This window comes from Morus notabilis, unplaced genomic scaffold (genome assembly GCF_000414095.1).
Source record: "Morus notabilis unplaced genomic scaffold, ASM41409v2 Scaffold1032, whole genome shotgun sequence".
In the NCBI taxonomy this organism is placed as follows: domain Eukaryota; kingdom Viridiplantae; phylum Streptophyta; class Magnoliopsida; order Rosales; family Moraceae; genus Morus; species Morus notabilis.
The window spans coordinates 16988-30543 of record NW_010366892.1 but is presented as its reverse complement, the minus strand read 5'-3'; the positions used below and the strand labels follow the sequence as shown (position 1 = coordinate 30543).

The 13556-nt window shown below is 34.3% G+C and overlaps 2 protein-coding genes across 2 annotated transcripts; both read right to left on the bottom strand.

The window, feature by feature from the left end:
• Nucleotides 1-348: 348 nt before the first annotated feature.
• Nucleotides 349-6958, bottom strand: LOC21398267 (chaperonin CPN60-2, mitochondrial). Its single transcript, XM_010111370.2, has 18 exons — nt 6827-6958; nt 6688-6712; nt 6395-6526; nt 6051-6210; nt 5640-5815; nt 5445-5540; nt 5218-5322; nt 4941-5027; nt 4763-4852; nt 4594-4674; nt 4417-4485; nt 4228-4305; nt 4034-4129; nt 3836-3935; nt 3647-3750; nt 936-1041; nt 770-848; nt 349-646 (listed from the first exon to the last, which is right to left on the bottom strand). Exons 1-18 carry the CDS (start codon nt 6862-6864, stop codon nt 544-546), a joined length of 1725 nt encoding a protein of 574 aa, XP_010109672.1. The 5' UTR covers nt 6865-6958; the 3' UTR covers nt 349-543.
• A 2677-nt stretch (nt 6959-9635) lies between these two features.
• On the bottom strand, nt 9636-10435 carry LOC21398265 (two-component response regulator ARR22). The gene is made up of 2 exons (XM_010111368.2): nt 10056-10435; nt 9636-9865 (listed from the first exon to the last, which is right to left on the bottom strand). The coding sequence occupies exons 1-2, from the start codon at nt 10320-10322 to the stop codon at nt 9689-9691; spliced, it is 444 nt and encodes a 147-aa protein (XP_010109670.2). The 5' UTR covers nt 10323-10435; the 3' UTR covers nt 9636-9688.
• Between the last annotated feature and the right edge of the window lie 3121 nt (nt 10436-13556).

Below are 13556 nucleotides of genomic sequence, written 5' to 3'. Positions count from 1 at the left end.
ATATTCACACAAAACGTCGTATTTTCTAAAGCTGGATTAGTAGTTGAATTGACAATGACGTCCCACTAGACTATACTTAGATCATATAGAGACTAGACCATATTAAAATAATTTTGTTGCAAAGCTACTTAACTACTTGAGATAGTCCTTTAAAAATAATATATTTTTTCAGGTATTGTTCTATTCTTATTTCTTATGCCCAATAATTAAAAACAGGAAACGAAATAAAAAAAGAAAAAAGTACCGTTTAAAGGACTTTGTGCACTCTTTTTTCTTTTTTCTTTTTTTCTTTTTTTTTTTGTACTGAGAAATGAATGGCCGAAACCATGAATTATGCACATAATTGCAGTCACGAAGTGTAGTTATCTAATAATAATAACTCTAAAAACTCTCAGTTTAAATGGTTAACAAAAAATGAATAGATGTAACCAAGGAAGAGTTCCTATTAAACTTCATATTCGCTTGTGTAAAAATTTATTCTCCTCCATAAATTTCTGTTGCAAAGTTTAGATCAAAGAATCAAAAACACTTTGGTGAGGCTTTTTAATAACCCAAACCTCCCATGCCCGGCGGCATTGCAACGGGCTCCTCATCCTTGGGAAGTTCAACAACAACAGCTTCAGTTGTTGTCAACAATGATGATACACTACACAACAAAAGAATACAAATATAACATAGTGAGGCTCTTGCTCAAATATGATTAAGGAGCTCCAAAAAGAATAGTCAAACATCATAGAAAGCGCCTTTGTAAAGGTATCAGAATTAGTACCTTGCGGCGTCTACCAAGGCAGTTCTGATGACTTTCAACGGATCAATGATTCCCGACTTTATCAAGTCGACATATTCACCTGAAAGAAGTAAAACTACGTTTAAATGCAGATTTCAAATGTCATTCACACTAATCTGTTTTTGTTGAATTGTTGAAGAACACAAACCTTTGGCTGCATCATATCCAAGGTCGTGATTGTCCTGCTCCAACAGCTTGCCAACAACTACGGACCCCTCTACGCCGGCATTAGAAGCAATTGTGTATACAGGCATCTGTCAAAAACATCCAGGATGAAATCAAGATATGCCTAATAAATAACCCTGGTGGAGCAACATGTATGCATCACCATTTTATTTTTTTTCCATAAATTTTCATTTTCTACTTTCCATAAATTTTCATCTTTTACTTTCCATGAATTGTTCAAACCGAGTTATGCCTCAGAACTCTGTAGATACACAGCGGATTTCTTTTTTTGGCATAATAGCTTGATCATGAGTTTTATCATAATAAATACATTTTTCAAGAAAAGAGATTCTCACTTGATCACTTTAAATGGAAGGAACTTGAGCCAGATAGATTATTTTCTCACAAAGTATAGAGAACGTTCTTTATGTAAGAATTGTAAAGTAATTCCTGAAGAAGTACTAACCACCCAACATAGGTTAGTGATCTTAGATGTGAGCATTAAGCTTTGCTATAGAAGGATTAAGATAAACCACCTCCCACGAATTTGTTGGTGGCATTTGAAGGGAATAAAGCAATTGGCCTTTAAAGAGAAGTTGTTAGATGAGGCTACTTGATCATATATAGGTGATGCAAATACTATATGAGATGTCATGACCAGTTACATTAGAAAAATGGCAAAGGAGGTATTAGGGGAATCTAGAGATAAAGGCCCCCTAGGAAAAGAAACCCGGTGGTGGAGTGAGTAAGTTCAAAAGGCTATTATGACCAAGAGAGATTTATATAGAGATTTACCAAAGTGTAAGGATGTTAAAACTTTTAATAAGTACAAAAAAGCGAAGAAATAAGCTAAGCGAGCAGTTGGTAAGACTCGTTCTACTTACTTAGATGAGGTATATAAGAAACTTGAGACTAGAGAAGGAGAGAAGGATATATATAAACTAGCTATGATAAGAGAACGGAAGTGTCGGAACCTAAATCAAGTGAGGTGTGTTAAGGATGATACGGATCAGGTTCTGACAAAAGATAAAGATATTAGGGAAAGGTGGAAGAGTTACTTTGAGAAGTTTTATAATGATGATCATGCGATAGAGTTTGACAATCTTAGGTCACAAGGAGAACCTAATGCGGTGTATACAATAGGAATCAGAGTCTCGGAAGTTTAAACTGCACTACGAAAAATGAAAAAGGAAAAGGCATGTGGGCCAGATGATATTCCAATAGAGGTTTGGATGGCGTTAGGAGATGTTAAAATTGTGTGACTCACTAAGCTTTTTAATGAGATATTAAAGAAGAAGCATATGCATGGTGTATGGAAGAAAAGTATTCTTGTCATCATCTTCAAGAATAAAGGTGATGTGCTGAATTGTAACAATTATAGGAGCATTAAGCTAATAAGCCACACTATGAAACTTTGAGAGAGAGATATTGAAAAGAGATTAATGGCCACAACTACCATCTCAAGTAACCAATTTGGCTTCATGCCAAGCAGATCAACCATGGAAGCCATATTTCTTCTTAAGATGCTGATGGAAAGGTACAGAGAAGCCAAGACGGACCTACATATAATCTTTATAGATTTAGAAAAGACATAGAACAGAGTGTCGAAGGAAGTTTTATGGTGGGTGTTAGAAAAGAGATGAGTGCATGTGAAGTATATTAAGGTAATTAAGGACATGTACGATGGGGCGGTCACGAGTGTGAGAACTGCTAGAGACTACACGGCGGAATTCCCCATTCAGATCGGCCTTCATCAAAGATCTACTCTAAGTCCTTATCTTTTCACCATCATGGTGGATAAGCTGACAAGAGAAATCCAAGATAGAGTTCCTTGGTGTATACTTTTTGCGGACGATATAGTTGTAGTTGATGAACATAGGGAAGAAGTTAACCGTAAGTTAGAACTGTGAAGACAGACTCTCGAGACGAAGGGATTTAAGTTAAGTAGGACAAAAATTGAATACATGCATTATAGGTTTAGTAACTCAAGTAATCAAAGTGATGAAATTTCTTTAGATGGTGTGGAGATTGAGGCTTTTAGGAAGTTTAGGTACCTTAAGTCTATGGTGCAGTACGAATGAGATATAGAAGAGAATATTCATCATAGGATTAAGGCATGGTGGGTTAAATGGATGAATGTTACGGGAGTTTTATGTGATGACAAGATGCCTATTAGGTTGAAAGGAAAGTTTCATAAGACTGTAATCCGCCCATCTATGTTATATGGTAGTGAATGTTGGGCCATTAAGAGACAACATATATCTAAAATAAGTGTGGCAGAAATGCGTATGTTAAGATGGAGGAGTGGCCATACGAGAATGGATCGCATAAGGAATGAAGTTATTCGTAGTAAAGTAGGTGTAGCACCAATAAAAGATAAGATGCGCAAAGGCCGCTTGAGGTGATACGGGCATGTCCAACGTAGACCGCTAGAAGCACCAGTTTGTGCTTGGGAGGACATTCTTATACCTAATACTATGAGAGGGAGGGATAAATCAAGAATACGTGGACCGAAGTAGTTAAGAAAGACATTCTAGATCTAGGCCTTCAGAAAAGTTTAATTTCGAACGAAACTGCGTGAAAAAGTGAAATTCATATGGCCGACCCTAATTAAGTTGGGATTAAGGCTTGTTGTTGTTGTTGTTGAATAGCTTGATCATGAGAAAATGAATAAAGAAAAAAGCAATTGGAAACCTTGAGAGCGTTCTGAATGATCTGGACACCAATCTTTTGATCGAAGTTTGCTGTCTCCAACTTCTCTAGCTCCTTGGAGGCATATAGAAGAGCAACACCACCACCTGCGCATAGGAAGCTCTTAACTTACCATTTGAGGACTCCAATCGGACAAGATAAATAAATCCCGCTACTGAAAAACAAACTCACCAGGCACAATTCCTTCCTCTACAGCAGCCTTGGTGGCATTTAGAGCATCAGTAACTCTGTCCTTCTTCTCACCAACTTCTGCTTCGCTAGCTCCTCCGATCTAAAAGTAACCAGACTTTAATCAGGGTAATGTTTTAAAAGCAATAACAAAATACTCACAAGATATTATGACAGTAGACAAATTTCTTCAAAAATTACCTTCAAGACAGCAACACCGCCAGAAAGCTTTGCAAGCCGCTCTTGTAATTTTTCCTTGTCATAATCAGAAGTGCTCAACTCAATGGAAGATCTCAACTACAACAGTCATAAATTAACATCAGTGATCAGTTAATATATGAAAAAATAAATTAAAAAAAAAAAGATAAAGACGTTATACAAAAATTAACATAAACCTGGTCACATCGTTCTTCAATCGTTTTCTTGTCACCAGCACCATCCAGAATAACAGTGTCATCCTTCGATACTGTAACCTATGGTGAACGATGGCAGACCATGGGAGTCAGTCATAGAGCAAAAGGCATGCAAAGTGGAACGCGAGAACAAAAGATGAACAATAAAGCTTCATTGTAATTGTATCTCACCTTTTTGCATCTACCGAGCACTTCTGGTCCTACTTTTTCAATGTTCAGACCAAGCTCTTCAGTTATAACCTACATATATTTTTTGTATTCAAAAACAAAACAAAGAAGAAATTATGCAGTTTACCACCTAGTAGTTAAGAAGTTACAACAGAAAATAAAATTAAATGAATTACCTACCTCCCCACCAGTAAGAGTGGCAAGATCCTGCATAATTGCCTTCCTGTTTTCTCCAAACCCGGGGGCTTTAATGGCGCAAACCTTGAACCAATATAAAACAGTATAAATGCCACCTTCACTACAATGGAATAAATCTTTTAGTGTATCTATAAGAAAAGATAATGATTACCTTGATTCCAGCTCGGAGCTTGTTTATAATGAGAGTAGCCAGTGCTTCACTTTCCACATCTTCAGCGACAATTAGTAGAGGTCTTTGATTCTGAAAAACCACAAAATATCGATTAGACTGTAGACAATCAAGGAAACAGAACTAACATACTTCTACAATCACTGAAAGAAATGCTTACCTTCAAGGCCAACTCCAATATTTTCACTATAGCATTTAGGTTTGAGATCTTTTTCTCATGGATTAGTATGAGTGGATCTTCTAACTCCTGTTAAAATAAAACACATTATTAATATCCAAAATGAAGCAGCTTTCATGAGACACAAGTAATGTCTTGAATTTCCCAAGATTATATAGAGGGCAAAGAATACTATTTGAATATATCCAAGAAACACTAATATAGAAGGAAATAATTATTAATGAAGGAAAAAAATATTCAGGAAAAAAAATATTCTTACACATTTTTGGTTTTTCGGATTGGTGATGAAATACGGGGATATATAGCCCCTGTCAAACTTCATTCCCTCAACTACCTCTAATTCATTATCCAATGTCTTCCCGTCCTACAAAGGTTAAACATAATCAAAGTGTTCATATTATAAAACAATTTCTTCGAAAGAAGAATAGAATAGAATAAGAAAAAAGTTAACCAGAATTGAGAAAGAAGAAAACACTTATTACTTACTGCGATGGTGATGACGCCCTCTTTGCCAACTTTTTCCATGGCTTTAGCTATTAGCTCACCTATTTCTCTTTCTCCATTAGACGATATTGTTCCAACCTTTTTGGGAAAAAGTTATGATATGAGCAACATGCTAAGTCCAATATGATCTCTAACCCCTCTAATTTCAAACAAAAAATGTAGACCTCATAAAGCAACCTGTGCTATTTCTTCAGATGTACTAATCATTCTTGCCCGGCTCTTCAAGTTGGTCACAACAGCATCAACAGCCATCGTAATACCACGCCTAAGGTCCATGGCATTCATCCCTGCTGCCACTGACTTGCAGCCTTCAGTAAATATAGCACGAGTGAGGACAGTAGCACAAGTGGTACCTGCAAACAATTAAAAGAAACGGTCTACACCACTTAAATACATTATACATGCAAAAACAGCCCTCCGCAGTCTTCCCACAACGCCATCAGTACAAAGTAAAAACTACTCTAATTTACAACAAATACATAAATGATATCGAAAATGACACCAAGTACTGAACAAAAACATGGATTCATCAATGCCAAAAAAAAACTAAAACACTTTTCAGTTGAAAAATTGATGACAAACACTCACCATCTCCGGCCACATCGTTTGTAGCATTTGCCACTTGTTTTACAAGACTAGCACCAACATTCTTGACTCTGTCCTTGAATTCAATACTCTTTGCCACAGTAACGCCGTCTTTTGTGACTTTAGGGGCCCCAAAACTTTGCTCGATAACAACATTCCGGCCCTGAAAAGAACAAAACAAACACCAACAACCGTCCTCATATAACTCAACAACCCCAAAGACGAAAAACTACAAATTACGAATTACAAACTAAAAGTTTTAACTAGTCAGAAACAGAACTGATTATAAATTAAAAGCCCAAAAAATCCACCAATAATGATGAAAATATAATCATAAAGTGACTTACTTTGGGTCCCATTGTCACTTTAACAGCATCAGCAAGATCTTCAACACCCTTAAGCATCAAGCTACGGGCTTCCACCCCAAATTTGATGTCTTTGGCCGCATAGTTCCTTGCCCAACTCAATCTACTACCAATCTAAACCACAACATTTAAAAAAAAAAAACAAAAAAACAAAAACAAAAACAAAAAAACAAAAACAAAAACAAAAAACAAAAAAAAAATATGTTTCAAATTAATGTAACTACAATTCCAAAGCTTCACGTCAAAATGTTAAGAAGAAGAATGGTCAACGTTACCTGCTGACAGCTGTTCTTAGACAACCTACAACCAAAAAAAAAACCAGAGAGAGAAATTTGGGAAATGAGAAAAACTCAGACGAGAAAACATACAAAGAAGATGACTTTGAATTCGACGTGGAGAAAAAAGTGAATATACCTGGCTTTGGAGGCGAGGCTAGTGGCAAAGCGATACATGGTTGAGAAGAAGACGAAGAAGGAGAAGAAGAAACGGGTATACAGAGGGTGCTTTTTTACACGTTAGGGTTTTAGGGGTTTAATGGAGGCTAAAACTGGGCAAGGCGAAGAAAGTACTTTTAACATTGGACAAAGTTGAAACAGAAGGTTTGGCAGATTCGGGCCTTAGGGCCTTTTGGAACCCTCAAATAAGTTGGACTGTTAGGATGATCAAAGTGGGCTTTATCTGTTTGTTGTTGCCTACAACCCTTGAACCTTGAGAAAATTACAAAAACTGATCCTAAACACATCATTCGGGAGTTTAATCATTTTATTATTATGATAGACTATCACTTTAATAATAATCTATAAAATTATAGATAATAATTTATTAAATTTTAGACAATAATTTATTAAATTACGCCCTCCACCGATAACATCTGTCAAATTATCGATAATTATATGTCAAATTACTTACTCCAAAGGGATAAAATTCAATAGGCCAATATTGAGACCTAAAAATCCTTAATGATACTATTTTAAGGTATATTTATCAAAATTACCCTTGAAACACACTCAACCACCATGGCACAAAGAGGGTTGTGGCTTTAATTGTTTGAAGGAAAAAATTACTGAAATTACGGCAATGGTCTAAATTTTTAGATTTTACTCTTATCATTACTCTTTTGATTAATATAAAATTTAATTAAAAGGTTTAATCAAGAGTAAGAGGTAAAAATTAAGACTCATGCAATGTAAGGCGGTATTTGTCTCTTTTTCTCTTGAAGAAAGAGAGAGAAAGAGAAAATTGTTAAACTAAACCTAGAGTGCATAGGTCTCGATTTTTACCTCTAAATGTTAATTAATACCCAGTAAAAGGTAAAAATCCATATGCACTCTAAGGGTAAGCTCAACAATTTTCTCTTATTTAAACTATTATTTGTCTCTTTTTTCCTTTTATAAATATGGGAAATATAGCAAACATATTAGAATGTTTTGCGGAAAAAACCAGAAATACTACTCAAGATTATAAAAAATTTTATTTATGTCACTGTACTAAAAAATAAACAATTGTCATCCAATTAATAAAGAGAAAACGAAAAGCCATGATGGCACCCAATTATTTAGAATGACATAATTCGTAGGTTTGTATAAAATCATGACAAACCATATAATTTTCTCAATTTTTTTATTAATAGAAATTATTTTATAATTAAAATAATTACTATGTAATTTTGTAGTACATATGTGAATATCATTATACTAATTACTATATAATTTTTACTATATTTAAAATATTTATAAAAATTATTATATTTCAACTCTGCTCTCATTCATTTATCGTGTATTGTAATTTCTACTTTTATTTTATTTTCCTTGTTTTTCATTAACTTTTTCTCTTTTTTTTTTTTTTTTTTTTACATTCCCGCTCTTTTATTTTGGATACCAGAAATTTGATGAACTATCATATTTCGAACATACATTTTAGTGTCTAGATTTTGTCATAAATTTTTTAAATAACTATCATTTTGCCTCTTGAATTAGTAAAATGAAAAAAAAATGCCCACAAACTCTTCAATGTCTCTTTTTTTTTTATCCACTCTCTCGTTTCTCTACAATGTTAGTGGCATGAAGCTCTTAGCTGAGGAACTCACCAGGCAAGGCTAGCCACTGCCATCACCTCACACTTCCACGAGCCTGACCAAAACAAAGCAAGCTCGCACGTTCTTCGCATGGGTGACAACTTTGTGTCACATCACCTTGCCACTATGTGGCCACAACCTTGCCAGTCACAACACCCACACATGAGTTGCAATAATATTGCAGCCTCTCCTCACAACACTTTGCAACCAATGACGGTCACGTGATCTCCTTACTTGAGAACACAACAATGGCCGCGAGGCTTGCAACCACCTAGGTAGGTCGGTTTCGACAAGCCTCGCCGCGGGATTTGATCGACTAAGGTCAAGCTTCTTGCCAGATCTAATCAAATACGTTGATGTCATAACCAATTCGTCTAGGGATGCATCTTGATCAATTGATATGTGATTGAGCTACTTTATTGATTTGGAGTCAAGCCACAAGCAGCTCCATTGTGGCAACCTTTGGTCCTTTTGTTGTTTATTTATAGTGACAAGGGTATTTTTGTACCAATAAAAATGTGTAAATTGGGAAGTTAATTTGGAAAGAAAGAGAAAAAAAAAATTATAACATTAAGGTTAAATACTTTTAAAAAAAAAAAAAAGTCATCTAACAAAGCACCTCCCTGGATTTCTCCCTCATGTTGAAGGGGAAAGGAGGGAAATAATTGATCAATCAGAATTATAGAGTCAAATTCGAATCTATGTCTGTCAAGCAATTATTATATATTTAACTTTAACAAATTGTAAAGTAATATAATATTAATAAAGGGTCACTCCTTGTCTCCTTATTATGTCACTCTAGGATTCAACTTTATTCTCACCCTACCACCTCTAATCTTGGAGTGGATAAAAACTCTAGAATAGATTGAAAACATGTTTGGATTATGATATTGTAGTCACAATAAAAATGCCTTCTAATGTTGTCGTCTTTAGTGCATGCATAATTCATACTTTCCTTGATCCACCAACAAATAATTAATAAAGAAGGCAATAGTATTAAAAACGAAATAAACAACACAAGTTTCTCTCTATCTACAGCACTGTACACCTGAGAGGATTCAATATTCATACAACACTTGAACAAGCGCACCAGTAGAGAGTGCAAACATTGCATGGAAATAAATTAATCAATAATATTTAATGGTCCTAATTTGTCCCTTTTTTTTATTTTTCAATTTGTCCCTCTAAAAAATACATGAAATTCAAACGCTATGGTTAACTTTTTGAAGGATGGAAACCAGCTTAGGGAAGTTTAAGGGCTTCTGTTGATAGTCGTCAAGGCCTGCTTCCCAAAACTCTTGTATGTTTTCATCAACAGATCGTGATGACACCCCAGCAATTGTGCTTTGAATTCCCATCGCTCGCAGTTTCTTTGTTGCCTATACATGTTAAACCAAAAAAAAAAAGTGAAGTGAATATTATTTATTTTTTCAGCAAGAGATTTTTATCAGATTCTGTTTAATAACTCCTAAAAAGGACAAAAATCTCCCCAAAAAAAAATAATAATATGTGATTCGCATTCTATAATGATGAATATTATTATTATTGTTAAGGACATGATTTGTATACCTCAATGCCATTCATGACAGGCATGTCTAGGTCCATGAGAATGAGGTCGAATCTCCTGCCGGAGCAGTGGACGTCGACGGCTTCCCTGCCGTTTCCGACGACATGGTTTTCGATGCCGAGATTGCGCAAGAGTGTGCGATGAAGTGCTTGGTTGATCATGTTGTCATCCACAACCAGAGCCTTTATCTTGGTTCTTTGGTTTTGGCCATATTGTACTTGATGATCACCAGCTAATATTCTTGCTCCAATATCTTCCATCTTCACCATCCACGTGATCGATTTTCTCGGCCTCAAAAACCCCCCCAAAAAGACTATTGATTTCGTTTGAGAAGAAGATGTGATAAGAAAGAAAGGAGAAAAAAAAAAAAAATCAAGCAGTGTCTCCAAATTAAAAAGAAAAAAAAAATAATGGTGTTGAGTATTGAAGCACAGAAAGTTATATAAGCAGAGAATTGTGACTTTCCCATAATGCATGACAGCATGCATGCCTACTTAAAGAGCTGTAGTCCTGGCAGTAGGGGAAAAAAAGGACAAAGTGCCAAAATTAAGATAGAATATCAGTCTCACTTAGATCTCTAAGAAAAATCCCAAAATCTAGCCCATGTGATTTTTTCCCCATTTGAGTCATATTCTGTTTAATCAGGTTTTTGTGTGTGTGTGTGTGTGTGTGAAAACAAGCAATTGAAGCTCCGCCAAACACCTTTTATTTATTTATTTATTTATTTATTTGATGGGTTTCCCTTATTACTTCTGATTTAGCATTTAAGTCTCTGAATAATGCACAAAGAAAGTTCTAGATTACATGTGACCATACGCGTATATAACTTTCATAATTTGAAAAACTTAACCAATATGTTGTTTGCTCATTAAGGAAACGGAATCGACTATCCTTAATTATTGAATTTTGTATAATCCATATGCGAATTAATTTGTGTGGATATTATGCTACGTATATAATATATATATATATATATGTATATATATATATGTCTCTCTAATAACTAACCTGCCACTTGCAGCAAACATATGTCAGATGCCCGGCCAGGATACATGTGAACAAATTAAGCCATAGTTTCCAATTTAGTACCCACGAAATCACTACCAAATCTCCATAGATTTTGATGTGATTAAAGTTAAGTGGAACCCTTTTTGCCCTTCAAACAAAATTCAAAATTTTGGACCTTAGAGGTAGAAAAGTCCAATTCCTCAATCCATGTTTTTTTTTTTCCCTATTGATCTCTTGCGGCCGGTACCTATCTCCAAGTCCAATCATATGGGTCCTGTGCTTGGCGATTCCTCCGAACAACTTGCTAATGAGATATGCACATGTTATTACTTTTTCTTTTCTTTTGTTTTTTTTTACACTTCTTTTTATAAAACAAAAAAAAAACATATAAGTAGCGGAATTTGAATTTAAGACCTCAACATTACATGTGAAAATTGAATTATCGCTAGGCTAAAAACCCTTTTTCAAAAAAAAAAAAAAAAAAAAAAAAAAAAAAAAAAAAAGTGATTTTTGCTTGCGGCTATTTGCCTATATTAAGAACGCGACTTCTGCCCTCACCCATACTAATTTCCTGTTCATTTTGGTGAAATATTAGCGTGTAAATTGAACAGAATTAGCATGCCTTCCAAATTCAGACCCACCCCGGGATTCATTTCAATTGATTTTAGCTGTCTCACTTAAAAAATTTGATTAGAAATGTCTCAATCATATCAACTAGTAATATCTAGTAAGAACTTTTTGTAGTGTCAACCAGTTCTCAGACTTTGTTTAGTACAACTGTTGTATAGTAGCTTATGTTTAACGTGGAGAACCCTTTAGAATCTTTTTTTTTATTATTATTCTTCTTCTTTTTTAAGATGTGCACCTGTAAAGCCGTATGGGGCTCATCTTAAACAAAAAAAGATCGTCACAGGTCTTGTCCAATTCAAATAATTCTTCTCTGATCCTTTTCTAGGCATTTCTCAGCTCTCTATAGTGTTGGCAACTAGTTCCATGTATATTTATTTGCCCAAAAGTACCAAAAGCTTTTCAAAGCCTCTCAATTATATATATATATTCGATCTCCTCTTGAGGAAAAAAAAGAAACAGGTTATGATCATCCTCATGAAATGTATAGCCTAATTCAGTAAGATATATTAGTGGGATATCTGCACTTTCTATTTGATCACGTGCAAATGAGTCTAATTTTATGTTCCACTTTTTTGTACTTCCTTCTTATCCTATAGAAGAGTTAGCGTGCATTTGAAAGGGAGATTCGTGTCATGATTCGAATTATGATTCGTGGCTCGTTACAGTATTTTTTCTCACAAAAAATACACGTAAAACGAGAATGATTCTAAATTTATGAACCAAACGTTCACTTAATTATTGGAACGCTGCTGTTAGACTTTAGTTCTTGGGCTCGGCGTGACTCAAAATTCATTCGAAGCTCTTAATCACTTTCGTAATTATTGTGTTACATATGTGAATTTCTCAGTACTACTATATGATTATAGAACTTTTTTTTTCTTTAAAGAATTTTGTGGCTGGGTATAAAAAAAAGCACCTTATAAGAATAAAACAATTTTGGTAAAAATCATGCCCTCATAACAATGTGATAATAATAATAATAAAAAGAATACAATTAATTATGTGATATATCATAATCCTGCCCTTTTTTGTTTGCCTATATTTCGATCACAACACATGAAAAAGAATACAATTAATTATGTGATGCTAGTTTCACTCTTTATGCAATAAGCATGGTGATCACGTTCTTCTTCTTTTCAGCAATTAATCAAAAACTTTTGTTGTGGGTTCACTGGCTTTTAGTGTATTGGCGAGACACTTACCAAACCCACTCTTTTATGCAATATGCATGGAGATCACCTTTATTATTATTATTATTATTATTATTGTTATTATTATTATTATTATATTTATTTTTCTCTAGAATCCGGGCGAGATCTCCTAATAACAAGATTGGGCCAAGGCCGGCGTTCAATAGGAAGGCACAACTCTAGTAGTCCTTTAGGGAAAAAAAATCAGAAATCCGACTTAAAAAAAAAGGCAAATTTACGAGAATGTAGTTGTTGAAATACAAAGCTTTCTTTTGAAATATTTTAGACAACAAAAGTTACGTAGTACGCATTCTCATGATATTCACGTTTAAAATTTTACAAAATTATATCGTTAATTATTTTAGTTTTTTTTTTTTGTTATTTATCAAATATTTTAAAGTTTTTATTATATCTTAAAATTAATAATATGAAATTGCATATATTATATATTAATAAAAAGATAACTCATATATCACGTCAATTAATATACAAGAGTTAGATTTGAATTAATGTCCTAACATTACTCTTACAAGTATAGCAGTAGATATCATAGGCAGACATACACACACACACACACATACATTATATATTCATAAAAAGTCTGACCTTCTCATATGCGTTTAACATCAATCCATGGATTTCTTTTGGATAAATATTATTCATACAATAAGATGC